This window comes from Encephalitozoon intestinalis, chromosome V (genome assembly GCF_000146465.1).
Source record: "Encephalitozoon intestinalis ATCC 50506 chromosome V, complete sequence".
In the NCBI taxonomy this organism is placed as follows: domain Eukaryota; kingdom Fungi; phylum Microsporidia; family Unikaryonidae; genus Encephalitozoon; species Encephalitozoon intestinalis.
The window spans coordinates 128,946-154,276 of NC_014419.1; the positions used below are offsets into that span (position 1 = coordinate 128,946).

The 25,331-nt window shown below is 40.8% G+C and overlaps 22 protein-coding genes across 22 annotated transcripts; 12 read left to right on the forward strand and 10 right to left on the reverse strand.

Moving 5' to 3' along the window:
* Positions 1-57: 57 nt before the first annotated feature.
* Eint_051040 (uncharacterized protein) lies at positions 58-681 on the forward strand (the record flags this gene model as incomplete). The annotated part of the gene is made up of 1 exon (XM_003072865.1): positions 58-681. One exon carries the CDS (start codon positions 58-60, stop codon positions 679-681), a length of 624 nt encoding a protein of 207 aa, XP_003072911.1.
* Positions 682-738: 57 nt separating this feature from the next.
* Eint_051050 (WD40 domain-containing protein) lies at positions 739-1,755 on the forward strand (the record flags this gene model as incomplete). The annotated part of the gene is made up of 1 exon (XM_003072866.1): positions 739-1,755. One exon carries the CDS (start codon positions 739-741, stop codon positions 1,753-1,755), a length of 1,017 nt encoding a protein of 338 aa, XP_003072912.1.
* A 101-nt stretch (positions 1,756-1,856) lies between these two features.
* Eint_051060 (putative rRNA pseudouridine synthase) lies at positions 1,857-2,930 on the forward strand (the record flags this gene model as incomplete). Its single annotated transcript, XM_003072867.1, has 1 exon — positions 1,857-2,930. The coding sequence occupies one exon, from the start codon at positions 1,857-1,859 to the stop codon at positions 2,928-2,930; it is 1,074 nt and encodes a 357-aa protein (XP_003072913.1).
* Positions 2,931-3,014: 84 nt separating this feature from the next.
* On the forward strand, positions 3,015-3,815 carry Eint_051070 (DNA polymerase delta auxiliary protein; the record flags this gene model as incomplete). The annotated part of the gene is made up of 1 exon (XM_003072868.1): positions 3,015-3,815. The coding sequence occupies one exon, from the start codon at positions 3,015-3,017 to the stop codon at positions 3,813-3,815; it is 801 nt and encodes a 266-aa protein (XP_003072914.1).
* Positions 3,816-3,896: 81 nt separating this feature from the next.
* Eint_051080 (uncharacterized protein) lies at positions 3,897-4,628 on the reverse strand (the record flags this gene model as incomplete). The annotated part of the gene is made up of 1 exon (XM_003072869.1): positions 3,897-4,628. The coding sequence occupies one exon, from the start codon at positions 4,626-4,628 to the stop codon at positions 3,897-3,899; it is 732 nt and encodes a 243-aa protein (XP_003072915.1).
* Positions 4,629-4,909: 281 nt separating this feature from the next.
* Eint_051090 (uncharacterized protein) lies at positions 4,910-6,124 on the forward strand (the record flags this gene model as incomplete). The annotated part of the gene is made up of 1 exon (XM_003072870.1): positions 4,910-6,124. The coding sequence occupies one exon, from the start codon at positions 4,910-4,912 to the stop codon at positions 6,122-6,124; it is 1,215 nt and encodes a 404-aa protein (XP_003072916.1).
* Positions 6,125-6,154: 30 nt separating this feature from the next.
* Positions 6,155-6,478, reverse strand: Eint_051100 (uncharacterized protein; the record flags this gene model as incomplete). The annotated part of the gene is made up of 1 exon (XM_003072871.1): positions 6,155-6,478. One exon carries the CDS (start codon positions 6,476-6,478, stop codon positions 6,155-6,157), a length of 324 nt encoding a protein of 107 aa, XP_003072917.1.
* Positions 6,479-6,550: 72 nt separating this feature from the next.
* On the forward strand, positions 6,551-7,711 carry Eint_051110 (RIO-like kinase; the record flags this gene model as incomplete). Its single annotated transcript, XM_003072872.1, has 1 exon — positions 6,551-7,711. One exon carries the CDS (start codon positions 6,551-6,553, stop codon positions 7,709-7,711), a length of 1,161 nt encoding a protein of 386 aa, XP_003072918.1.
* A 43-nt stretch (positions 7,712-7,754) lies between these two features.
* Eint_051115 (uncharacterized protein) lies at positions 7,755-8,018 on the forward strand (the record flags this gene model as incomplete). Its single annotated transcript, XM_009163584.1, has 1 exon — positions 7,755-8,018. One exon carries the CDS (start codon positions 7,755-7,757, stop codon positions 8,016-8,018), a length of 264 nt encoding a protein of 87 aa, XP_009161848.1.
* Positions 8,019-8,031: 13 nt separating this feature from the next.
* On the reverse strand, positions 8,032-9,195 carry Eint_051120 (26S proteasome regulatory complex component; the record flags this gene model as incomplete). The annotated part of the gene is made up of 1 exon (XM_003072873.1): positions 8,032-9,195. The coding sequence occupies one exon, from the start codon at positions 9,193-9,195 to the stop codon at positions 8,032-8,034; it is 1,164 nt and encodes a 387-aa protein (XP_003072919.1).
* A 58-nt stretch (positions 9,196-9,253) lies between these two features.
* Positions 9,254-9,760, reverse strand: Eint_051130 (uncharacterized protein; the record flags this gene model as incomplete). Its single annotated transcript, XM_003072874.1, has 1 exon — positions 9,254-9,760. One exon carries the CDS (start codon positions 9,758-9,760, stop codon positions 9,254-9,256), a length of 507 nt encoding a protein of 168 aa, XP_003072920.1.
* Positions 9,761-9,823: 63 nt separating this feature from the next.
* Eint_051140 (RING Zn-finger domain-containing protein) lies at positions 9,824-13,009 on the forward strand (the record flags this gene model as incomplete). The annotated part of the gene is made up of 1 exon (XM_003072875.1): positions 9,824-13,009. One exon carries the CDS (start codon positions 9,824-9,826, stop codon positions 13,007-13,009), a length of 3,186 nt encoding a protein of 1,061 aa, XP_003072921.1.
* A 58-nt stretch (positions 13,010-13,067) lies between these two features.
* Eint_051150 (putative DNA helicase) lies at positions 13,068-14,759 on the reverse strand (the record flags this gene model as incomplete). Its single annotated transcript, XM_003072876.1, has 1 exon — positions 13,068-14,759. One exon carries the CDS (start codon positions 14,757-14,759, stop codon positions 13,068-13,070), a length of 1,692 nt encoding a protein of 563 aa, XP_003072922.1.
* Positions 14,760-14,804: 45 nt separating this feature from the next.
* Positions 14,805-15,818, forward strand: Eint_051160 (tyrosyl-tRNA synthetase; the record flags this gene model as incomplete). The annotated part of the gene is made up of 1 exon (XM_003072877.1): positions 14,805-15,818. One exon carries the CDS (start codon positions 14,805-14,807, stop codon positions 15,816-15,818), a length of 1,014 nt encoding a protein of 337 aa, XP_003072923.1.
* Positions 15,819-15,873: 55 nt separating this feature from the next.
* On the forward strand, positions 15,874-16,995 carry Eint_051170 (pre-mRNA cleavage complex GTPase subunit; the record flags this gene model as incomplete). The annotated part of the gene is made up of 1 exon (XM_003072878.1): positions 15,874-16,995. One exon carries the CDS (start codon positions 15,874-15,876, stop codon positions 16,993-16,995), a length of 1,122 nt encoding a protein of 373 aa, XP_003072924.1.
* A 72-nt stretch (positions 16,996-17,067) lies between these two features.
* Eint_051180 (transitional endoplasmic reticulum ATPase) lies at positions 17,068-18,588 on the forward strand (the record flags this gene model as incomplete). Its single annotated transcript, XM_003072879.1, has 1 exon — positions 17,068-18,588. One exon carries the CDS (start codon positions 17,068-17,070, stop codon positions 18,586-18,588), a length of 1,521 nt encoding a protein of 506 aa, XP_003072925.1.
* An 81-nt stretch (positions 18,589-18,669) lies between these two features.
* Positions 18,670-21,579, reverse strand: Eint_051190 (uncharacterized protein; the record flags this gene model as incomplete). Its single annotated transcript, XM_003072880.1, has 1 exon — positions 18,670-21,579. One exon carries the CDS (start codon positions 21,577-21,579, stop codon positions 18,670-18,672), a length of 2,910 nt encoding a protein of 969 aa, XP_003072926.1.
* Positions 21,580-21,655: 76 nt separating this feature from the next.
* Eint_051200 (skp1 G2 allele suppressor-like protein) lies at positions 21,656-22,123 on the forward strand (the record flags this gene model as incomplete). The annotated part of the gene is made up of 1 exon (XM_003072881.1): positions 21,656-22,123. One exon carries the CDS (start codon positions 21,656-21,658, stop codon positions 22,121-22,123), a length of 468 nt encoding a protein of 155 aa, XP_003072927.1.
* Positions 22,124-22,260: 137 nt separating this feature from the next.
* On the reverse strand, positions 22,261-22,539 carry Eint_051205 (uncharacterized protein; the record flags this gene model as incomplete). Its single annotated transcript, XM_009163585.1, has 1 exon — positions 22,261-22,539. The coding sequence occupies one exon, from the start codon at positions 22,537-22,539 to the stop codon at positions 22,261-22,263; it is 279 nt and encodes a 92-aa protein (XP_009161849.1).
* A 156-nt stretch (positions 22,540-22,695) lies between these two features.
* Positions 22,696-23,394, reverse strand: Eint_051210 (uncharacterized protein; the record flags this gene model as incomplete). The annotated part of the gene is made up of 1 exon (XM_003072882.1): positions 22,696-23,394. The coding sequence occupies one exon, from the start codon at positions 23,392-23,394 to the stop codon at positions 22,696-22,698; it is 699 nt and encodes a 232-aa protein (XP_003072928.1).
* Positions 23,395-23,509: 115 nt separating this feature from the next.
* Positions 23,510-24,469, reverse strand: Eint_051220 (uncharacterized protein; the record flags this gene model as incomplete). Its single annotated transcript, XM_003072883.1, has 1 exon — positions 23,510-24,469. One exon carries the CDS (start codon positions 24,467-24,469, stop codon positions 23,510-23,512), a length of 960 nt encoding a protein of 319 aa, XP_003072929.1.
* Positions 24,470-24,549: 80 nt separating this feature from the next.
* Positions 24,550-25,140, reverse strand: Eint_051230 (putative transmembrane protein; the record flags this gene model as incomplete). The annotated part of the gene is made up of 1 exon (XM_003072884.1): positions 24,550-25,140. One exon carries the CDS (start codon positions 25,138-25,140, stop codon positions 24,550-24,552), a length of 591 nt encoding a protein of 196 aa, XP_003072930.1.
* Between the last annotated feature and the right edge of the window lie 191 nt (positions 25,141-25,331).

Here is a 25,331-nt window from a genome sequence, read left to right on the forward strand (position 1 = left end):
GTAATGATGAAGCCAATTGGATGTATAGGGTTTAAAATAAGATGGGGGATATGAAGTATGGATGGAGTATGGGGAAGTATTAAAAGGAAATTGAAGGACATGTATGACAGGATATTTGTTGTTCGAATGAGAGTTGCAGTGATTGGGCCAGAGAAAAGCGGAAAATCTTCAATTGTGATGAAGATGTTTGGAGACGGATTGAGATATCAAGGAAAGCAGAATGATGCAGAGGTGTATAAGTACGACGAAGATTACATGAGCTACGTAGTATATGATTTGAAAGGAAAAAAAAACACCCGAAGGAAATGGGACTATTTTCATGGGATGTGCGATGTAATATTGTATTGTGTGGATTCTTCTGGGGATGAAGAGGAGTGGGGAGAAGCAAGAGAAAAGCTGAAGTCAATGGTGTATCGAAACTTACGATCAAAAAAAAACATCTTGGTTCTTGGGACAAAGAATGAGAGGGGAAATGCATTGGAATGCATAGAGATTGTTCTGAAGCTTGATCTTTTAGACATAGAAGGGAGAGAAGTTGCCTGTTTTTCGGTTTCTGCAGAAAAGAATGTTAATGTGGAATGCATAAAGACGTGGCTGAGAGGGCAGAGTTCTTTTGTGAGATCCAGATGGGGATCAAGAGTTGTGAGAAGCTGGTGGAAAGCGGGTTTTGTAGAAAATTAGCATGATTTGGGCTTCTAGAAGCATTTGGTAGATAAATTTTGGGAGGATTAGCCCTGGATGGAAGTGCACCGGGACTCCTCGGGTTCAGAAGAAGAGGCTACCGAGTTTTCAAGCAACGATTATGAGGTTTATGAGCCACAAGCCGACGATGAGAATCTTGAGGTTTCTGAGGAAGCATACAATGTTATGGAATACATTTCCCTTGACTGGCCGGCACAAAGCATTGACATCTTGAGGGGATTTACAGTTGTGCTTGGAACAAACCCGTCTGAGGGAGGTACACCTGGAATGGTGAGCATTGATCTGTTCCCAACCAATGGAATGAAAGCTCCGGAGAAGATGAGGATTTCCAAAAGAAAAGTAAAGGAATCATATAACAAAGTCCGGGTGAACGGAGAGATGGTGTACTGCCTATCGGATGACAAGCTTGTAGTCCACAACTCGAAATTCGACGAAGTCTATAGAAGAGATATTGGGCAAGGGCTTGGATACGGGCTCTGTTTTGGGAATTCCGGATGTGTTTTTGGAACGAAGGAGGGGGAGATATCCATTAACGATTGGAAATTCAATGAGGTTGGGACGATGAAGATCCATGAGGGTTCTATTGAGAGTCTTTGCTACCATGGGGGCATGGTTTTTTCTGGATCATGCGACCATAGTGTCAAAATCACAGACATTCGGAGTGGGAGCAATATCTTCCAGAAGAAGTTTGAGGTTGATATCAATGCCGTGGACTTTAACGGGGACTATCTCCTTGCTTTTGGGGACGACAGTGGGATGATCCGACTGATGGATATCAGGAACCATATGATTGAAGAGGTTCAAAGGCATAAGACACCTATCAGCTGCCTGAAGTGGAGAGATTCCGATATTCTTGTCTCAGGAAGTGATGAACAAGTATGCATATGGGATGTGTCTCTTGATGCAAGCGAGGAGGGAGGATATCTTCTATTTGTTCATCAAGGACAGAGGTTTTACAAGGACATTACGTTTTGCCGAGGGGATAACAATTACGTTGTTACAACATCGATAGACGGGCTTTGTGTCTTCTATCCGATTTCTTTTGATACTTAAAGAATAAAGCTTTAATCCATAATGACAGTCTGATTTAACACTCTAGCGGGACAGACACATCTCTTTAAAAGTAAAATTTTCTCTTTGGCAATGGCCCTATAATGACTGGGAGCTCTGGGCACCTCGGCAAGGAGACAAAAGAAGATGAAGAGAAGGCCTGGGATTTTCTTTTGACGGATATGGATAAGATGATTGTAAAGACAAATCATTACACACCACTTGGATGTGGAAGCATGCCCTTAAACAGGAAGATTGACGAGTACATTAAGTATGGGATAATCAATTTGGACAAGTCGTCCAACCCAAGTTCGCACGAGGTTGTGACATGGGTAAAAGAGATTCTGAAGTGTGAGAAGACGGGGCATAGCGGAACACTGGACCCCCAAGTGAGTGGAGTTCTGACGGTCTGTATTGATCGAGCAACCCGCCTGACAAAAAGCCAGCAATCCCTAGGAAAAGAGTATGTGTGTGTGATTGAGTTTCTAGAGGAACCAAGTGAAGAAGGATTTCGTAAAGCAGCCGAAAGGCTTGTAGGGTCTTTGTTCCAAAGGCCTCCTTTGATGTGTGCAGTCAAAAGAGAACTAAGGATAAGGAACATCTACAGTATCGACATTCTCGAGTTTAACAAAGAGAGAAGGCTTGGTCTCTTCAGGGTGTCGTGCGAAGCTGGGACTTACGTCCGAACCCTCTGCATGCATATGGGGATACTAATGGGGTGTGGAGCCGTGATGAAAGGACTTCGAAGAACAAGAAGCGGGAGAATCTCTGAAAAAGATATCTTTACACTGCATGACCTACTTGATGGAGTACACATATTCAATTCCACAAAAGACGAAAGGGTGATCAGAAGGGTGATACGGCCTTTGGAAAGCCTTCTTGTGGGATATCCAAGGATCATGATAAAAGACAGCTGTGTTAACGCCATATGTTATGGAGCAAAGTTGAGTATTACAGGAGTCCTCAGGTTTGACAGAAACATCGATGTTGGAATGGACATTGTGATTGTTACAACGAAGGGAGAAGCTGTTGCTCTTGGAATTGCTCTTGTCAGCAGCCCCGAGATGAGCATCATCGACCATGGGCTTGTATGCAGAACCAAAAGAGTTATTATGGAAAAAGATCTATATCCGAGGAGTTGGGGGTTTAAGAGCGAATATGAGATACTTAGTGAATAGATGTCCTTGGGAAGAAAATCCCTTTTTTATTAGTCTGTAAGGCAGCTATTTCGGAGGATTTGACGGTTAAAAATTTACCCTTTAATGCTTGAGCTGGAATTGGCAGCAAAAGAAAAAAGCAATGGGGGAGCAGCATCTGAGGTTTTGACACTGATGAAAAGGATGTTGGAAAGTCTGAATGAGATTGTAGAAACGGCAGATATAAAGGCTACAGAAAAAGGCCTTTCGATTCAGGTGATGGATGTGACGCATGTGGCCTTTGCAGATATTTTCTTGTCATCAACGATGTTTACGAAGTACCGGTGCGACAGGGATCTGGTGATTGGAGTCCAGCTCAAGACCTTTACGAAGATAATAAGAGGAATGAGTGTTGAAGGAGGGGGAATATTCAAGATGGAATGTGATGATGCCATCACCAACCTGAATGTTAAGAACATCCGAGAAGGGAATGTTCTCAGCTTCAAGCTGAAGTTGTTTTCCTCTGATTCTGAGGTCTATAATATTCCTGACTTCGAATTTGATGTATCTGCATCCATACCGGCAGATGAGTTTATGTACGTTCCTAGGCTTGTGGGTACATTTGGAGATGTTGTTGGGGTTCAGGCAGAGGGAAAGACTCTGATGTTCTTTCAGACCGGAGAACATGCGGATGCATCTATGAGCTTTGAAGAGTCACCGGGAAGGGAGGGGATAAAGATTGAGGCAAAAGAGCTCATAACCCAAGAGATTGCTATGAAATACGTTAACCTTATTAGCAAGGTTGTACCTCTTTATAAGGATGTGAAAATCTCTTTGGGAGTAGGAAAGCCTGTGTTTTTTGGGCTTTACCTGGACGGCACAGCCCATATGAAGCTCTATGTGGCACCCAAGTTCGAAAATGAATGACCATTAAAAACAAACTATTCCAGTCTATAACTGTTCCATGGTATGAAATAAACATCTTTAGACCTTCGTTTTATTTCCCAGTTAGTCCCTATAGTAGTTTATGTAAATTATTGAAAGCAGCTTCTGATATAACTCTTCTCTACTTTTGAGCTTTTCCTCGGCCTTCTTGACCTCCGAAGCCATGTAGTTCCATTTGTCCCTCAGAACCCTCCACTCCACAGGGTTAGTGACCTCAAGGACATCAAGTAAATCAATCTTTTTTTTCTTGTTGAACGTCATATCCAACCAGAAACATACCATGTCCACTAGAACATGTATGTTAAGAACACTTGCTCTGTCTGGGTTCTCAACATAGTCATGATAGAAGAATGACACCTTTTGTAGATTAATGTAGTTTACGTCACTGTATACTTGGAATATCCCTCTAGGCCTGTATGGGTTACGCCCGGGGCCCTCAAAGATCCTTAAATAGGATGTATTATGAAGCACAGTAGCCGTCACGGCCGCTAATTCGTATTGCCTCGTGCTACAAAACTCATAAAGGAAGTTTAAAACCATTACAATGTATTCGCTTCTTTCTTTGGTTATTTGCATTCCTATCCTCTTGTATGCTGGAACACACATTCCAAAATACACCCTATGAAGATATTCGCCTTGGGAAATCATCTTATTTTCATCACTCGGAGGATTCAGCTCTTTAAGCGGATTAACATAGTTCTCGTTTATATACACGTCGTATAAATGAGAGATGTACTTCGCATGTAATCCCCGAACTGCAAATACAAGAACACCTAGAAGCGGTAGTCTTTGCATAGGTGGCGATTTTAAGGTTTCTTAAATACTTTTCTAGAAATATTTAATACAATCGCAAATTTTCGACGTTAATTATCATTTCCAAGTGATACTCCGCGTGGAATTAATATACCTGAAAGTAATACTGGAATTTAATTTCAATCACTCTGTGATGTTTTAATTAACAGCACAAAGGATTTCTCTCAATCTTCTGGACTCACGTCAATCCTCGGGTTTGTGCAGCTAGGGCCTCTACATTGATGCAGACACATTATACATTAGAGCTTGCGTCGGAAAGCCTTATGGAAAGCGAGGATAACATGAAGGAATATACAATGATTTCGGGAATGGTTAAGAACAGATACTACACAATTTATGGAGTGATAGTAGATTGGCTGGAGTGGAAAAGATGCCGAGGAGGAGATTACATGATGACCTTGGATCTGATTGATGAATGTATGAAAAAATTATCTGTTAAGATTTTCAGTCCAAAGAAAATATTCTCTAAAGGATTCTGTGTTGGAGAGGTTGTAAAGATAAGGAACCTAAGGATTTACGATGCATGCAGGGCGGTGACTGATCGTAGCAATGACATTGAGGTGATATTCACGCCATACGAATCTCCCAGCGATGTTATTGCTCCTTTTCCAAAGCGGCTTATGGAGTTTTTTAATCAGAACAGGGAAATTTTTGTGAAAGAAAGGAAAATATCTGAAATAGAGGAGGGAAGGTATTTTGATTTCAACGGAGAGTTGATAGACAAACAGAAGGAAAGATGCAACTTAATTCTCCTTAGATTTGTAGATTATAGCAGAAACAAGCGGGTTCAGGGCCAAGACACCACCGAGAACTATCCAAAGGACATGGTTCTGATTGTGAAAGCATGGGGATGCTTTGCCATGGAAGCCGAGAAGTGCGAAATTGGGGGATGGTATAGACTTAGGAATCTGAAGGCAGACGAAGTGGGATATCGTTTGTATGCAAGTCTGTCTGAGTCAAGCAAGGGGAGCATTTCCAACATAGGAAGAGACACGACTCTCGGGAAGTACTTCCAAACAAAAAAGGACAAGTACATGGAAGGTTTTGCACTCCGGCAAGGAGGAATGAAGGTTCCGGATGGAATTGCAAGATACAGACTGACTGAAATTAAGGACATACTTTTGCCAGGTGTGTACCGGATTAGGGTTTGTATAAAAAGATATATGCCATCTGGAGGAATGGAAGTGTTTTTCTGCAAAACCTGTGGATCGGAAGACAGAGGAGTAGATGGAGATTGCAAATGTAGTATTCCCGAGATAAAGAAAATCAAGGTAGTAAAATTGCTGCTCTGGGATGGGAAACAGGAGATAATAGCTGTATGCCGAAACAAGCTTGTAGAACATATATTTATCAAGGAAAACGATGGATATCTAAGCAGAAGAATGTTTGATTGCATGATTCTGAACGTTAGGGGTGTGGAGGGAATGGTCTACCATCTTATTGATCTTGGCTTTTTTGAAGTCGAAAAGGAAGGTTGAGAAGGGAGCCCATTTGTAGACCAAAATCATTTATTTATCATTTTCGAATAGACCTAGTATCTTAAAGAGGTCTCCCTCGGAGAATCTCTCTTCCATGTCTTCTATTACAAGTTGGAGACAAACAATCGACCTGGGGTTGAGATCTATCAGTTGTATTGACTCAAACTCTGTCAAGCCCATGTTCATCAAAGCTTCTCTGACCTTTCCGGCCTTATCTCTGGTCATGGAGAAGGTGCAGAATAGCCTTACCTTTTCCAAGAATTCGGTCTGGCCGGGATGACTTTCCATGGAGTTATCTATTATATCTAATGCATCTATCTTTGACAGTAGTCGAATTCTCCCCGTTATTTTCATTGGGAGTATCTGACAAGCGTTAATTTATTAACGGGGGAGATGTTGTAAAGTCTAGAGTTCGACCCATGAAAAATGAAGGAAACCCGTCCGGAAAGGAGGAGGAAAGATAAATCTGATAGAGCGACAGTAGATAAGGTCCTTGACAAAAGGACCCTGAAGGTCTTGGAGAGGCTGCAGGCTAGAGGAAAACTAACAAACCTCTGGGGAAGTCTTTGCACGGGGAAGGAGTCTAATGTCTATCTTGCAGAAGCTAGCACATCCCTGTGCAGCAAGTTCATCAAGAACAGATATAATGAATTGGAAGAGACTGGAGATTTAGAAGAAATGATTCCGGTGGCTGTGAAGATTTTCAAGACGTCGATTATGTCATTCAGAGATAGAGAGAGATACATAAGAAGTGAAAAGCGATTTCAAAGATTTTGCACATCGAATCCACGGAAGTTAATTAAGTTGTGGGCTGAGAAGGAAGTGCGAAATCTCAAGCGGCTGGGAAATGCCGGAATCCCCTCTCCAGAGCCCATTTATCTAAAGAACAACATTCTTATAATGACACAGATAGGAAGGCAAGGAGAGGTAGCACCCAAGTTGCGTGATGCGGAAATAGAAGATATCGAAGGATGCTACTTGCAATGTGTAGAAATAATAAAGAACATGTATAAGAAAGCAGGTCTTGTGCATGCAGACTTGTCAGAGTTCAATCTCCTATATTATGAGGGAGTGGTTTATGCGATAGACGTTGGGCAGAGTGTAGAGATTGACCATGATAACGCTCAGAGGTTTCTGATAATGGACATAAACAATGTCAATAGTTTCTTCGGTAAGAAAGGTGTTAACACAATTAGAGGAAACGATCTGTTTGAAGAGATTACGGGAAACGTCATTCCATCCTACCTGAAAGACATGGACATTGTCAAGGATGTTTTTATCCCATCCAGGGTTTCTGAAGTGGGAAACCTAGAAGATCTTGTAGCTTTCAAAGCAGAAAGAGAGGATTCCGAGTCTATGGAGTCTTTATCGTGCCAGTCTTCAATTGAAAGCGAAAGTTGTCTTGAGGATTCCAGTGCAAATCTTGAGGGAGAAGCAAAAGATGGAGGGGATTCAAAGGAAGAGAAGAAAAAAAAGAAAAGAGCTGTTAAGGAATTGAACCGAATCAGAAGGGCATCGAGAATCAGTAAGAAGGAAAAGAAAAAGATATTCAAGAAGTATATAGGAATGAAGAAGAGAAAAAGCTAACAGCATTTTAGTTATTAAATTTCTTATTCTATTTTAAACCCATATGATTATTGCAGATCTAGACAGAATATCTATCAGCTCGGAGACAAGGCCAAGACAGCAGCATATAGAGGAAGCAAGAAAAATAGTGAAAGCAAACTCGAAATACAGGGGAGATCCTGGATATAAGCACTTCCTTGACGAGACAGTCAAAGGTCTTTGCAAAGGATGTAGCAACGAAGACATTTTCCATGTGATCCGATCTTTGCAGAGGATGATAAGGCCTAAAGCTAGGATCCTTGGAGAGGATTTGTATTACAGAAAATAAAGATAAACCCACATTAACTTCTTTTAATAGAGAGCTTAAGCCGCTCCTTATGTATAAGGTGATTACACTTGATTAGCTTGTTCATCACATCATCAACGCTGTCATTCCACTTTCTCTTCCTAAATTCGATAATCCCTGTCTTTTGATTGATCTTACATTTTGTAAACTTGTTGTTGACCATGAAGGATATCTTTCGGATGACGTTTTCTGAGGAGCTTTGCATCACCATTGAGATCTCTTGGATGCTGATAGACGAGTAAAACCTTTCAACAATTCTGAAGTTGTGCTCATCGATTACAGAGCCAAGATCATTCAAGTAGATTGAGACATCTAGGACAGAGGAAAAGGCCTGTTGTATCTCATTGATCATTGACCTGTCTATAATGATACGTGACAAGAACCTATTTACAATGGATCTGGAAACCTCATCGTTGTTTTTGTCCAGGCTGAGCTTTCTCAACATTTCTATCCTTCTGTCAACCACATCTTCCATTTCTGTTTCGCATGTTGTTAGGATACAAAAGAACGAGCTCAGTACAACATAGCAGGTAGAGTTTTCTCCAAGCTTACTGAGGGAGTAGTAAACGTCGGATGCATTGAAATATCTCCTCTGCCCAAGATGGAGCAATACGATAAGCTCATAGAACTTGATCTTCTCAGCAACAGTATCGTTCTCTTCAAAGTACTTTCTCCTGATCTTCTTCATGCTTATGTCTGCCCTTATCCAATCTTGGTTCTGCACACACAGCCTTAGTTGCTCAAGCTGGTAGTTGACCACAACACTTTCCTTAACCATTGTAAATGTTTCCACCGGAACATTTATAACCACATCCAGTGCACTCTTGATGTCTCCAGACAACTCGTATCTTTTCTTAAGCTCTTCTGTGATGTATATCCTTTCCTCTTCAAGAAAAATCCTCCCTTCAATCACTTCTCTCAAGATAGAGCTGAAAAACACAACAAACCCTTTCTCTTGCTTCTTCCTTTCAAATAGCTGCCCAATCATCCATTTGATTGCCATTCGGTTCTGGCCTCTCTTTATTGTAAGGACCCGGGCGAGCCCAACAAGTTCCTCGTCAGACTTACAAAGATTCATCAGGTCTTCAAATGTCTTTAAAAGTGTCTCGTAGTCATTTTTTACCCTGGCCTTTCTTTCCTTTTCTAAAAGTTCCTCCATTCCCAAGGGCTGCCCAAGATCACAAAAATCCATTTCAAACAATAGCTCAACAAAGACTTTAATTCCTGATGTTTTTCCTTGGCTTCCAGAAAATGTTTTCTGGACGGCAGTATGTTTTCATTATAAATGTAAGGAGTATTCCAAAGCTATTGAAGGCCACAAACTGCACAGTGAAGTCGGGAATCACAATCCAGTCTACAACCCTGTTCCCCCACACGGCCTTACCTTCGATGACTCCGACGGCTTTGATCACAACGCCTTCATCAATATAGGGCGAGCACTCCCACACTCTACATAGATTCTTTTCCCAGAGAATGTCAAGCACTCTCTTTCCCTTCAGGCAGAAGATAACAATGGTTGAAGATTTCTTCTCTACTATTCTATATACAGGCATGGATATAAGGTGTGGTATGACATTTGAAGGATACTCAATGGCCAAGAAGTGTGTGGTTGGATGTGTGGTTGTGTATCTTATGATGCTCTTGGAACAGTCTGTAGAAATTATCTCGCATGAGAAACACAATACTGACGAGGCCATAACTAACCATCCAAACAGAATAAACATCTAGGGATCCCCTTGGGTGCTTCGCAACTTTCATTTATGAAAAAGGAATGGATGGGGCCCTAGATGAATCCGTTTGCAGAGGACATACAGTTTGACCCCAGGCTCTATGAGGTAGTTTCTAGAGCCGGGAAAAAGAATGACAAGACAAAGCTTAAGGGACTTCGAGAGCTAAATGACATGCTGGACGGTGTTGATTTAGAAGCAAACATCGATACATTGTTAGAGGTGGTAGAGGATGCAATGAAGTCTCAAGACCTCCAGATAAAGAACCTATCGATCGATATTCTCTACAGGCTTCTCTCTTCGGTAAAGGATAGGCTGAAGTTCAAGAGGGTGCTCTCTATTTGGCTTTATGGATTTATAGAAAACCCTGTATATTCCACCTCAAAAAAGATCTTCACTGAGTTTGTGAGGATTGAAGAATTGGAAGACGAATTCGTGCAGATATTAAACTTTAAGGAAAACCCTGTGCTTGGATTGTCCTGCTTGCAGCTCCTGGTAAAGAAAGGAAGAAAGGACTACTCAGGAGTGATTTCAGAAAACATCAAGTACCTAGATTTAAACTCTGCAAGGGAGTTGAGGGAAATTTACAAGCTATGCAAGATGCAAGGGAAGATTGAAGGTCTTTACAAAAAGGTTGTCGAAGTTAGGGGGCCTAATCTTGCAAATCTCAAATGGAAGATTCTCTTAGATATATTTGGTTCGGTCCCAGAGTGTATTAAGAGCGATGGAAAGTATCTTGACTCTGAAACGCTTTCAAGGGCTGTGGAGAAGTTGGATGTATGTGATGATATACCGGTGAGGACCATTGATGCACTTCGTATAGTTTTCCCTAAGATTAAGGACAAGAGACATTACATGAAAGGATATCTAAAAAACGGATCTATAGAGGAAATATGTATTCTTGAGTTCCTTAACGACTTCCACTTTCTGAACGAGAATGCAGGTTTTGAGACGGTTAACAAACTGATTGAGAATGTGATGAACATCCATTTTCAAAGCGACAGAGATGTAGAGAAGTCAATCAGCAAAATGAACATAGAGGTTCATTCAGAAAGTTGTCCTTCTCCAAACGAGAAGCTTAGGGAAAGCCATGAACACATATGCTCCTTGGACGAATCGGATTTCAGAGGAAGTATTCTTAGAATGCTTTTATCTTCGCTAGATGGGCTCCATGGAAAGAAGAAGATAATCCGAGCAGATATCTTGGGGATAGAACTTAATCCAGATGAGTTTTCAAAGGAAGAGATAGAGGAAGTGTTTCAACATTCGGTTAATGTGTTTCCAAAGGACTATATTCTGAACTCATCTTTTAGCTGCAATCTTCTTCCTTTGGTGCTAAAGTATCCTGAAGATGTAGGAGAAGAAAAAATAAGGAAAACAATATGCAAGGATAACCTCTTTCTATTTATTCCTGTGTGCAAGGATCTAGATTTTCTAAGGTCACTTGTATTTTCATATGATAACAGGTCTATAAACGAGATCTATCTATCTTCGGATATCCCTTCTGAGCTAGATCTGGATTTTTACTACAGACTCGGAGATAAAATAGATAAGCCTAGGATTGTGGACTACAAAAGAGTTCTAGAACAATATCTGGACCGTGAGTTCATAAGTGGTATGATTGAGAGTGAAATAATGGACAGAAATGTATTGTACACTACAGTGGTTGAGCAGTTGAGTTTGACAGATGTTCCCATTAGTACCAGCTATACAAGTGCGTTTTATGATTGGGACGAATGCTTTTATAGAGATATTAAGATTCGAGAGCAATCGCAAATGGTTCTGGGGCTTAGAGATGTATATATATGTATACACAAGGGGGCTTTGGAGGCATTTCTTCTACTTGTTCTAGATGCCATGTGTGATGATGAGGATGAGTCCTTAGACGAGAAGCTGAAAAGTATGGGAGTACCTGGTGGAAAAAAAGCATTAGCAGAAAGTGTTCTTGGAAGCCAGTCTGCAATAGAGAAATGGAAAAACACCGATTTGGGAACAAATCAGCACTTTGTTGAAAAGGTGTTTTTCGATCTAGGTCTTCCATCGAGAAGATGTGGTGATAAAAAACTTGAGCAACTTCTGGAGGAAGGAGGGCCACGAGCGATTGATTATGTTTTTAGGAAGCACATCATTCCTCCACGATTTGTTGCATCGGTGGACTTTAGTTATCTCAGTAACAAGGCGCTTATGTATGTAATCGGTATCCTGGAACGGGGATCTAGGAATGGCTTCCCAATAAGATTTGAGGAATTCCCAGTGGAAGATCTGGAAAGTTGTTTCTGCGTGGATAGAAAGGCTATAGATACCCATCTTTTAGAGTCTCTCGGGCTGGTAAGGACTCTTGAAGATCTCGGTATAGAAGAAGTTGTCCAGATGATAGAAAAGGATCAGCAGCTGCAAAGAAAGGAACTTTATAAGAAAAGATACTCCATTTATTCTCCATTGCTAAGGACCATTTATATCCATGTAGCAAATTCCATACTCAACATGTACAGTATATCGAGGTTGGACATAAACTCTGTCGATGACGAGGTCTATTCTCTCTTAAGGGGATGTCTCTTTGAATCGGAGATTTTGTTCTGGAACCTCCTCCTCAATTCTCTTCTAACCATCAGAAACATTAGGGTCAATGCCTTCCTAGAGAAGATGGTTGGGAAAAACGAGAAATGGAAGGAATTTCTTCAAGATGCAGATCTCGAGCAAAGGTCTCTATTTGCATTTGTATTTCCAAATTTGTTTGCCACAGCACCCAAGATGGAGATATTTTTGGACCCGTTTATACTAAAGGAGACGTCCATAGGAGTAATAGATGTTTCTGCTAAGACCCAGAAGCTTACCAACGGATTCGACATCAGAATTACCTATGAAGCAGGAGGCACTCAATTTACAGCTCTTATATCGATTCCATCAGACTATCCATACAAAAAGCCTATATTTACCTCCGAGATGGGAAAGAAAAGTCTTCTTAATCTCAAAATCAACGAGATGATCAAGAGATGTTCAAAGTTCATGGAACTTGTGGGGTTGTGGAAGATCAACATTGACGAGAAGCTTTCTGGCCATGGAGAATGTCCCATATGTTATCTCGTCATAGACATACATGACTCGTCATTTCCAAATGCCCAGTGTGAAACGTGCAAAAATAAGTTCCATTCACGATGCATTGTAAAATGGGTTGCTGCAGGAACAAGAAACAACTGCCCGATGTGCAGGAGACCTATAGAAGTGATTCCAGGAAAGGGTACGTAGGCCAGTTCTTTGGTTTCTATCAACAATTTAATTGAATTTTATATCAAGATCACTGCAGCTACTTCCTTGTTCTAATAAACTCTTTTAGTGTTTCTGGATCTAGGCACAACGAATTGTTCCTAAGGAACTTGAATAGCATTTGGAAGGTCGATGATCTTCTGAATGTTCTGGAATCCCCAATCACCACCAGCCCTTTTTTACACCGGGTTAGAGCAACATTGAGTCTTTTCTCGTTGTCCAGAAACCCAAATTCGTCTCGGTCGTTGCATCTCACCAGTGTTATTATTATATAGTCTCTCTCCTGCCCTTGAAAGCCATCTACGGTAGAGACCTCTACATCCACCATATCCCGAAGAAGTAATACCTGGGAAGTATAGGGCGCTATGATTCCAACCTCCTCTCCTTGGAGAGTCTCAACAATGCTTTTTACTATCTCAGCTTCCCCTATATTGGATTTTGAGACCCCGTCGCTTTCATAAAGCTCGAAGTACTGAGTGTCGACAAACAGAATTAAGCTCTTTCCAAACACCGATGTGTGCTCCTCGGTGATGCTTTTGACTCGTCCATTATAAAATACTTCGTTACTGAACTTCAAAAGGCCTGAGGGCATTCTGTACTGCTCATTCAAAAGCATAGTTGGAAGATTAAGGGATTCATATAGAGAGGATGTTTCCGGGCATAGCTGCATGGGGTCACCAACAAGGATGAATGTGCTTCCTTTAGAAACAGCAAGAAAAGACTCGGCCTCACATGCCTGGCATGCCTCATCAATCAGAACCCAATCGAACTTAGTCTTCTCCTTAAGAGAAGAAAATAACGTGGCAAACACAACAGAGGAGTTTGCTTGCTTCTCTTCAATGAATTTTTTTTGCTTCTCTCTTTTGTCTTTATAGAAGTTCTTGTCATTTCTCTCTTTCTTCATAAACTTAGTGTGCAACTCTGCCTGCGAATCCAGGTTCAGGTGGCTAAAACCTTTTTCAGAGCTTCCGAGGCGATAGAAGGAGGGTTGGTTACATGCGAAGTATTTACTCTTCAAAAACCTTTCTATAATGTTGTCGACAGACACATTGCTGGGCCCACATACAAGAACCCTTTTGTTGTTGACCAAAAGTTGAGATATTATTTCTACCACTGTTCTTGTCTTTCCAGTCCCCGGAGGCCCGAGTATTTTGTATGGATTGTTGTATTTTAACATCTCCACTGCTTTCCTTTGGCTTTCGTTCAGAGAGGAGTCATATAGATTGAGACTCCAACTCTCAGCTATTTTGCTGTTTCTTATATCCAGAATATCTTTTTTTAGGTTGTGTGCTTCTTTTGCCCCTCTCCATGATTCTACTATGAAATCATTGAAAGGTTTCCCCAACTTAACAAATCTCTCAAGATTGTCTAGAAGGACTCTGTTAGTATACTTGAGGTCAAGGACAGCTTCAAAGTCATATCCTTTGAGCTTTCTATTCCCAACGGCCCTAACTATATCCCCTTCAATTCCCACAACAGTACATCTCACTGGGCCGCTAGGAGTTTGCACGAATAGTTTTTCTTCCTCCTTCAACACTCTAGATATCTTAGTTCTTCTCGACATTGACACCACCCTCAGGGAATACAAATAAGCTCCTCCTCTATTTTCCATTGAAGCAAGTTTACACTTGAACTTGGTTGTTGGGCTCTCCTTTTCCTGGGCTTCCAGAATTCCTTGTAGATCCTTGCACAAGTGATCCAGATATTCCTTTCTTCGGGAATCTATCTCCATTGACCCCTACATCAGATCAAATTCTATACTACGAAGCCCATTGGAATGAGTGTCGAGCAAAAGCTTCATTTGATTACAAGAAACCTCCAGGAGGTTCTAGGACTGGAAGAACTGAAAAAAATTGTTTCTGAGAGAAATCTAAATGTTTATTGGGGAACAGCCATAACGGGAAGACCACATATAGCCTATTTAGTTCCTCTTATGAAGGTGAAAGATTTTCTAGATGCAGGATGTAATGTAAAGGTTCTTCTTGCAGACATCCATGGGTTTCTCGACAATCTCAAGGCGCCCATCGAAAAGGTTCAGGACAGATGCATATATTACGAAAAGTTGATAAAGTCCTGTTTGAAGATGTTGGGAGTAGACCTTGGAAGAATCCAGTTTATCAAGGGAAGTGAGTTTCAGAAATCTAACGAGTATACAATGGACTTGTACAAGATCTTGTCCATAACATCTGAGCACGATGCAAAAAAGGCAGGGGCACAGGTTGTCAAGCAGGTCAAAAATCCGATGGTGAGCTCTCTAATATATCCGGCTATGCAGGCTCTTGACGAAGTGCATCTATCAGTAGACGCACAGTTTGGAGGAGTCGACCAGAGGAAGATATTCACATATGCCAGGAAATACCTTCCTCTTCTCAACTACGAGAAAAGAATACATCTGATGAGTCCGATGCTCCCAGGATTGAACTCCGAGAAGATGAGTAGTTCGGACGACCTTTCAAAGATCGATCTTATGGACTCAAAAGAAACCATCTTCAAGAAGATAAAAAAGTGTTTTTGCGAGGAAGGAAACAAGGAAAATGGGTTAATGAAGATTTTCTCGCATATAATATTTCCTATCTTTCAACACAAGGGAGAGAACGTTAAGATTACGGATAAAGATGGAAGGGAAATGGAGTTTGAAAAGTACCAGGAATTCGAAAGCGAATTTGTCAGCAAATCCATCCATCCCGGAGATCTCAAGAGCAACGCAGCAAGGCTCATTGATGGCATCATAAGACCTATCCGAGAGGAGATGGAAGAAGATTTGTCTATGGTCAGGCGAGCTTACAATTAAAGACAGGGCTGATGTTTTACTTGCTTGTTAAAAACAAATCTCACATTACCCTGTGATGGAAATACGCCTCTGGCCAAACCAGGAGTTCCGAATCGAGGTTAGTGAAACACAAAAGCTGAAAGTGATGGTTGTGTCTGGCTTAGCAGAAATCAAGGGCCAGGAGCTTCTCAATGAAAAGTGGTACGCATTCAAGGACATAAAGACATTTATATTCACGTTTTCTGGATGCAAGCTCAAAGTGGAGGGAGCATGTGATCTACAATATGTGTCTGGCACGACGAATGTCCCTTCGATATTTGGGATCGTCAATTTTTTCTCGAAGAATGGGTTTGACTATAGCAAGCTTAGGACATTCATGGTGGTAGGAAATGGAAGATCAACCCTGTGCTTCACACTGATCAACTTCTTTGTGCGAATGGGAAAGAAGGTACTATTCACAGAGATAGATCCATCGAGGGGAAACATATTTCCTGGAGCGCTAAGCACCATGCACGTAGACACCTTAATCGACTGTATTGAAGGTCTCCGTCTGAAGAACCCGTTATCCTTCTTCTACGGATCCACAGAGATAACAAACATGGAGTTGTATGATCTCCAAACAACGAAGCTCCAGGAGGCTATAAAATCCAAAAACATCGATGATCTTCATCTGATACTTTGTCCGGAGGGTGCATCTGCGTTTTATAACACGTTAATAAAGAGATTTGAGGTCGATAGAGTTATTGTTGTAGGGAATGAAAGGTTATACCACACTCTGGACGTGATAGTGGAAAAGTTGATGATCAGTAGAAGCGGTTTTGTTGAAGAAAAGGAAATAGGAAAGAGCATATCCAGATACTTCAAAGGGGTGAATAATGAATATACACCATTTACATTCAATGTGAAATACAAGTGGAGGGTTGTGAGAATAGGAGAAATGTATGTTGCACCTGCTAGTGCTTTGCCACTGGGGAGTGCAAGGAAAGTAGGGTGTGTGGAGGCCTCTGAAGTGGAGATTTCGGAGAATTCTGTCTTAGGGATTTCAGAAGCTAGAGAGATAGAAGATGTTGCAGGATCTCCGGTTCTTGGATATGTGGTTGTGATTGATACAGGGACATTCAAAATATTATGTACCCAGCCAAGGCTTCCTAAGTATGTTTTTTTGATCCAGGGAGACCTCAAGCATATCGAGTACTAGCTTTCTTAATAAAACATTACAGTTCTCCGACTTTATCCAAACGGAAATTTTGTAAATTCGATGATCCCTTGGATGAACAGAAAGAATCCAGTAAGAGATGCAGGCTCTATTCTCAGAGATAAATACATTACCTCTCATCTGAACGAGAGTTTGAAGATTGATCATGAATATCCTCCTCTCCAGAAGGTGGGAGGGATAAAATATCTACTACCAAAGATAACAGAGCTTGTATACAACCCACTGTTTGCTAGGGCGAAGTATGACGAGATTGGGATCCATCCGCCCAGTACTCTCCTGCTGCATGGTGTTTCTGGGGTTGGGAAGACGTTTCTTGTAAACTGCATAAGCCAGGAGTACAAGCTTCCGATTGTCAAGGCGTGTGTAGACTCCGATAAGGAGCTTCGTGAGTCATTCAGGAAGTCATCCTTACTCGAGAAGTCGATTGTGCTCATTGAAGACATCGACACTTTAGGAGAGGATGATAAGAAGGTGATATCCCAGCTTTCCGAGTATCTTGAGAACTACAAAGGAAAGTCGATTGTGATTGCTACTGCTCGAAACCCCGCATTTATTCATGAAAGTCTCAACAAGTTTGAAAATTCGCTACTGGTGAAAATACCAACGACATCGGAGAGGAGAGAGATCTTGGCCAGTATTACCGACAGAATGAAATGCCAGGATATTGACTGGCTGGAACTTGCAAAACTTATGCCAGGATTTGTTGGAAGAGACTTGAAGAGAGCCCTTAAGATTGCTTCTACAAAAGCCGTGACTGACGGATCACATGTTATCCGGATGGTGGACTTTGAGATGGCGCTAAAGGAGATAAGGTGGAAGGGCACAGACATCACCTTTGATAGTATTGGATCTCTTGAGGAAGTCAAAGACGAGCTCAACATGAGCATCATCTTTCCGTCCCGATTTCCAGAGAAATTCCACAAGCTTGGGATCACAAGGCCTTCTGGAATACTTCTTTATGGACCTCCTGGATGTGGAAAAACATTACTTGTTCGGGCTGTGTCGAACATGAGCCATTGCAACTTCTTGAGCATCAAAGGCCCAGAGCTCATAAGTAAATATGTTGGGGATTCAGAGAAGGAGATAAGGAAGCTGTTTGATAAAGCTAAGCAGCTACAGCCATGCGTGTTGTTTTTTGATGAGATAGATTCCCTTTGTGGAGAGAGGAATGGAAACGAATTCACCAGTCGCATAGTCAATCAGATATTGACGCTCTTGGACGGGCTTGATGATAGAGGAGATGTGTATGTAATTGGAGCCACCAACAGAATCGAGAGCATTGATAAGGCCATATTACGTCCTGGAAGATTCGACAAGATTCTTAAAGTCCCCCTACCATCTAGAGAAGGATGCGTGGATATATTTAGAAAGTGCACCAAGGGAATACCCATCGAGCCCTTTGATTTTGAAGGATTAGATTTGGAAGGGTTTAGTGGAGCAGAAATAGCAGGTTTAATTAGAGATGCAGCAATGTTATGCCTGAAACGCAACTTCAATGCAGATTCTTTTTTAATATCCAAAGTGGACATCTTGGAAGCGTTGAAGGCCGCAAGAGTTACCAAGGACTTCCGGTAGGCACTTTAAGCTGATGCCTTCTAAGTTCTCCAAAACCCAATGCAGATAGAGCTACCTAAGATGGAAATGGCTCGTTTATTTTTAATAAAAGGTATTGAGCCTATCCAACGCCATAATTATTTTGTTTCTATCATATTTTCCAGCTTCAATAAAGTCTTCCAAATCTGCGCTGTTCATGTTGTTTATCACATCGACGTTTATGATTCTGGTTGTCTTTTCCTGGAAAAATGGTGCCAGTCTACCAGCATGTCTTTCCAGTTCCGTAAGGAGCCCAAGTTCCTCGTTACCCAGAGTAAGGCTCCCTAATATTCCAATCCCTCCGTTTCTTGTTGTGAAATAGACAGAGTCAGACCGGGGTAATGACAGAGACCCTGGACACATGCTTGTTATTCTGTCTCCAATAGAAAGCGTCTCCATATTATAATTTCTGTCCAACATCAGAACCTTCCCATCTGTGGTTGTAAGAATAAGACTTTCTAGGGCGAAAACCATGGATTCTATCTGTTCTTTACCATTTGAAAGGAAATCTAGGGATAGATGGTTGGTTTCCTCGTTAAATGTAAAGACCCCAAAAGATCTGTAGATACATGAACAGGCAATCTTGCTTCCATGCATTGCTATTCTATACGGTATAAAACCTATTTTCATTACACACAGCTCTACAAGGATTCGTGCTTGTCTTTTGTATACATATACATTGTGGTTTCTATGTGTTGCCAAGTAATCCCCGTCGGAATCCAATGCATGCACAACACCCTCCCCTGTGCTTTCGTAGACAAGCTTGATACAATTCCCTCTTGTAGAAAACATAGCAAGCCTTGAAAAGCTGCCCTCTCTCGAAAGGTTACTTACAACAACAAAGTAATGTCTTGACAGAAACCTTCCATCCATTACTATCTCATCTTGGAGGAAGAGATTGTGTACATGCCTTTTCACTTTCAAAGAGAGATAGGAATTGATTATCGGATCATTGTCGATGTTGAGGATTGGGCTTACGAGCCCTGTAACTTCCTTTTCATCATTCATGGCAGAGAACTTCAGCACATATCCATTCCTCGGATCCGTTTCTTGTAGCTTATCTTCAATAGAAATCTTAATTTTGGGAATGGATCCAAGATGGCATCTGTAAATGGACTTCCCTACAGAAACATACAGATGATCGGCAACTAAGGCATAAGATATGCCTTCTAGGGAGCATTTATAGCACGAAAAGTCCTGGAGGTCTATAAATATGCTGGATACCCCAATTCCCATTATGTGCCTTCCAACGGGAATCATGGTTTCAATCATTGTATCAGAAAAGAATGAAGGCTTAAGAAATAGAAGCTCCCATTTGTTCTCTTCTTCTGTCTCTTTTAATATTGATAAGATGCTTCTGGAACTTGTTTCGGGCTCTTGCCCAAAAGTAACTTCATATCCCACCCCATGCATGTCTCCAAAAAAGAGTCTCCCGCCTGCAATGCATACCGATTTCAAGATTTCATGTTTTCTTCTATGAACCACTTGGAGGTGTTTGTTCATAATAATAAACTCGTCGTAGTATGTTGATATAAACAGGTAGCTATGGAGATAGAGAAGGCTAACTTCGTAAGGGCATTCTACACACTCAATGCATTCCATTGTCTCAAGGCATATTGCCTTAAGATTCCTGTCTCCAGTAAACACAATACATAAGCCTTGATGGTAGGAAGAGAGTACTATGTCCTTTATCTCCAAACTTGAAATATCCCTTCCTTTCAGACGATACATGTGGTTTTTTGTATTGAAATAGCAGTAGCCATCTATATGTATGTTAAGGATTTCTCCAAAGTCCTGTTCTTCACTCATACCTTCTCTTAATACTTTCCCTTGGTTTGGATGTGACACAATCAAGACTCCATCTGCTATCCCGAATCTTCGGATAACTCCAGAAAGATTATATCTTGGTTCTACCGAAAGATCAACTGAATATGTGATCTTCTTAATCGAATTTCTTGAAATATATCTAAATGAAGTCCCAAGGTACGATAGAGACATTGGACAGGCACCACCTTCAAATGTTTTCAGAACCCTTAACTCTTTTCCTATTTCGAGATGGTAAGAATTTCCACAAGGTGATCCTCCATAGTACAGCTTGTCTTCAAGATGAAGCAGAACACTAAACCAGGACCCAAGGTTTCCCAAAACCTCGGTTTTTAGAGATAAACCTTTGTAAGATGCAATTTCATTTTCACAGGTTTTGTTACTAGTTGGAATATTTCCTTCCAGGGATATGCGTATAATCTCTCCGTCCTCCATTGAGAGCAAAATACTTCCGTCTGCCGCCAGAGTGTTCTTGATCCCGGGATTTGCAAATTCGCTCTCAAGTACAAACTTGCCTCTCACATAGTAATATAACTTCCCTTCGCCTATAAGGAGCAACCCATCCCCTATGGCCCTTGCAGATACAAGCCCCTTTCTAAGGAGCATCTTTTCTTTTAGAATCATTTTAGGTTTGGAAGGCGCCATTTGATATCTCGAATAAAAGACGTCTCCAGAAATGTCTTCTAGCAAAAACCCGACATCACCCTTATTGGAAAATCCGTCAAGAATCTTATAGTATCCAAAGTCATTTACATCATCTCCAAAAACAAGTCCTTCGTGGCCCATACTTGCAACAGTAACTGTATCATTTTCCGCAATAAATATAAAATTCTTCGAAGTTCGGATGCATTTGATATAGGATAGAGGAGCTGGCATCCTTCCGCACACAACTGGCTTGTCTCTACCCATAATGGCATAATCTCCCCTATTGGAAACCAACAGAAATCTTTTTGAACTCCTAAATACCACTGGCACAATAAGTGTTACATATCCATTGGGATATATCACATCCACAGGCCTCAGGTCCAGATTGTATATCTCGACTATCATTCCTCTAGTTACCGCGATACACGGTTCCCTCTCATATTCAATCCTTGCTCCGGAAACCGCAGAGTCAGGGTCGTTGATGGTTCTCATTGCATAGTGCATTGATACAATTTCTGGGTTCCACTGGAATAAGTTACAACTATTTCATTAAAAATTTTGTTGAGTAAACAAAGGTTGGATGAAGGTTACATATGACTTTGCCGAAACAAAGGACACCGCAATAGTGTTTGTATATAAACCCTCTGCAGAAAACATGCATATAGACCCTGTGCTTGAGGGCCCTAGAAGACTCAGACTATCCGAGAATATCTCTATAGACCTTTATGGAGATGTTTATCCCGAAATCAAAATTAACGAGTCGAAGTTAAGAATGGAAATTCACCTAAGAAAGGTAGAGGCAATAAGATGGGGAGGTATCAGAGGAAGGCCGATCGAAGAGCCTCAAGACAGCAATAAAGAAAGTGTAATAGAAGATTCCGAGGACGAAGAGAATACTTCTGTAATGGACCTGTTCAGAAAGATTTATCAACGATCTGGAGAGGATGTCCGAAGAGCGATGGAGAAGTCTTTCTATGAGTCTGAAGGAACTGTTTTGAGTACAGATTGGGACCAAGTCAAATCAAAGAAGATTACCCGGGAAGATTAAATCCTTATTTCTAGAATCTACGCATTAGACTATCATTGGCACTTTCAAGACATTAATAGACAAGAAAGAATTAAGAAGCCATTGTACAAAGTTAAAATCTTTTGCTAGCGAGCCATTCAAGAGATCCCGAGATCACCCTATTGGTTTATTTCGTTCTGGTGGTATGCTTTCTTCAACTTCTCGGCTAGGGCATATATATCCCCTTCCGAGCTCTTGAGGGCCACTTTTTCCATGGAATTTCTGAACATTTTTAGATGGTTTTCTCTTTCTGCCTCTCTGTCTCTTATCTTCGAAAAGTACTCCCAATTTCCTATCGAGTCAATTATCGCCTGGTCTGTCAAAAGAGAATGATCAAGCCCCAGATCTCTTCTTATGTCCTCTTGGAAATACTCTATTTCCTCAATAAGCTCCTTCATGAGGGCACATCCATTATTCCAAATGTCATCTATGTTAATTGTAGTCACACAATACAAAAATATATTGAGATCAAATTTAATTGCCTGTCAACCATTACACCCACCAAAATTAAATCCGCAAGATACTTTTTGGGAGAGTAAACAATACTCTGATTCCTACGATGTAACAATACCTAGCAGATGGAACTGTATACAAAACTCTAAGTAAGGGATTACCCAACTATTATATTTTCCGTTAAATATTTCAGATACACCCTTCATTAATTCAAGAGGAACTCCTTTCGGCACCGAAAAAAACACTTGCTGAACAAGATATTTAACCTCGCTTGAAGCCCTTATGTCGTCTCTTATCCTCTCCAAAATCTCAAAAATACTCTTGTCTTCATTGGTAACAGCATTTTTCCGGATGTCCATTGCGAGTTGCTGGAACTTTTCCCAAATGTATCGAGAATTTTTCTTTTCTGGATTGTGGATTAGAAAAGAGTAGTAGGGATCGATTTTGGATCCAAGATTCTGGAACTCCTTAAAATCCTCGGGACTTATACGATAACAAACTTCAAGTCCTGTACTTATTTCCCATGATCTAACATCCAACAAGAGCCTATCAATATTAGATTCCGTTTCTTTTATTGTTCGCTTAATCTTATTGCCAAAAAGATCCTCTCTTGAAAGATATAGCTTTATATCTTCTGAAAAAGAGAATTGAACCATATTTCCATCCGACATGTTCTCCAAAAGATTTCTGATCGTTACCAAAATAGAATATACAACAAAGAGCAAGGAGTTCTTACGTGAAGCCATTTCGTTTCCTATATCATCGAGAGCACGAATAATTTCTGCAGTTTGTCCATCCATGGGCTATGATGAATAGTTTTATCAAATATAGAAAATGATTAATCCATTTATTTCTTGATCAAACTCCGTTTCGATTGATATGGAAAGACGGATGCTTAGAAGTAGAGCCTTAAATTTAGACTGTCTCTCTAAGGACTTTAGATATGGTCTGTTGAAAATCCGAAGGTCCATCGATGGCTTGTAATATGCGAGACGAAACATTAATAATATTGCAATCCTTTGTGATTAATTCTCCATTCCAGCCTATCTCCTTTGCCTTAACAACATTACTATTGGAGTCATCGAAGAAGTAAACATTTCTAGGTACTTCTATTCCCAGAGCCTTTGTCACAAATTCATAGGATTTATAGTGCGGCTTGCAGCAGAAGGTTGTGTCATACTTTCCTATACATATCACAACCTCAAAACAATCTAAAATTCCTATCTTTGCAAGAATATTTTCTGCTCTGTCTCTAGGCCCATTTGTAAAGCAGCACCTTCTGACATTCTTCATGGAAAGGAGAAACTCCCTCAAGCTTGGATCTGGAGAAAGATATTGAAGATAATCAAATTCCGAAAGCATCTTCCAGTACTCCTCAAGGGAAATTCCCACATACTTGTAAAAAAGAAATGAATACAGTAATGATATGGCTAGGTGCTCTTCAAACATCTCCTCGGTTCCTCCTTCCTTCAGGGAAATATACTTCTCCATAAGAAATTTCTTCTCCATTTCCTGGAGGTTATTTGATGGATGATAAAGAGTGTCATCTATGTCGTACAAGAACAGAGTATCGCTTCCTATCTTTTTGAGCTTGATATCCAAAAGAGATAGATCCTGCCCCATCTCAATGAAAACAGGACTTTGAAAAGGTTTCTCATCCCGAAAGTCCTTGGAACTTGGTAGGCTATCTTCTAAGTGTTGTTTCTCCTCTTCCATAGGAAACGACATTTTCTCAGACTTCTTTGCAAGTTTGGTCGGGATCTTTCCTTTATCACAAGAACTGGACATTAACCTTTTGGCCTTGCTCTCAGCTTTCTTTATCCCGCTAGAAAAAACCTTGAAAATAGCCTTGACCACATTCCCAATTCCTCTCATCGGGGTAAGTAAAGTTGTTTTAGCTGTACTAAAATTTTTCTTAGAAACATATAAAAATAACTCACAAGGGAGATCTTTATTTACTCCTGGCCGTGGTCGACAGGCTTGGTCGGCATCTTGGAGGAGAGACTAGACTCATTCTTTTCTCCATTTACAACTGTAGAGTCAATGGTAGAGAACCCCGAGTCCGAAACATCTTCCATATGGGAGTTGTTGGGGGACATCTTAGAGATGCCTTCTTCGTTCTTTATCCCGAGGATTTCCTCTTCCATCTCTTCAGTCCCACGCCCTCGGTAGTTTTTTTGAGCCTTTTCGTAGTACTCGTTGAAATACCTGAATATTGCAGACCTTGTTCTCTCAACTATTTCCTCGAGATCTCCTTGGTACTTCTCCATAAACCCACGAATATAGAACTTGTAAACAAACACTGCGCCAGTACAGGCAGGTATGGATATCCATGCAACCACTATAAGCTTGAACAGCTGGTAGAAAGGTATGAAGTCAAGCACGAATGAAAACAAATTGTCTAGAACAAGAAACACGGCAATAACCATGAAATACTTATTGTATCTCTTATAAACCCTTTTATCTTCTCTGCATGCTCTGAATGACTGAAGAACATTGTAAAGAACCAACATTGCCACAAAAGCATTAACAAGAAAGCTTATCATTTCAGGGTTCCTTCCTTTCTATTTTAAAAACAAAGAACCACAGAAAGAAAAGTTCCCTTTCAGGGAGCTAAAGAGGTCTTTTTAAGCCTGATTGGCAGTATTGCCCGGATTCTCTGATTGGTTTAAGCCAAATCAAACATCACACAGATTCTTCCGCCAAAGAATTCAATAGGGCCATTCACAAAGACAAA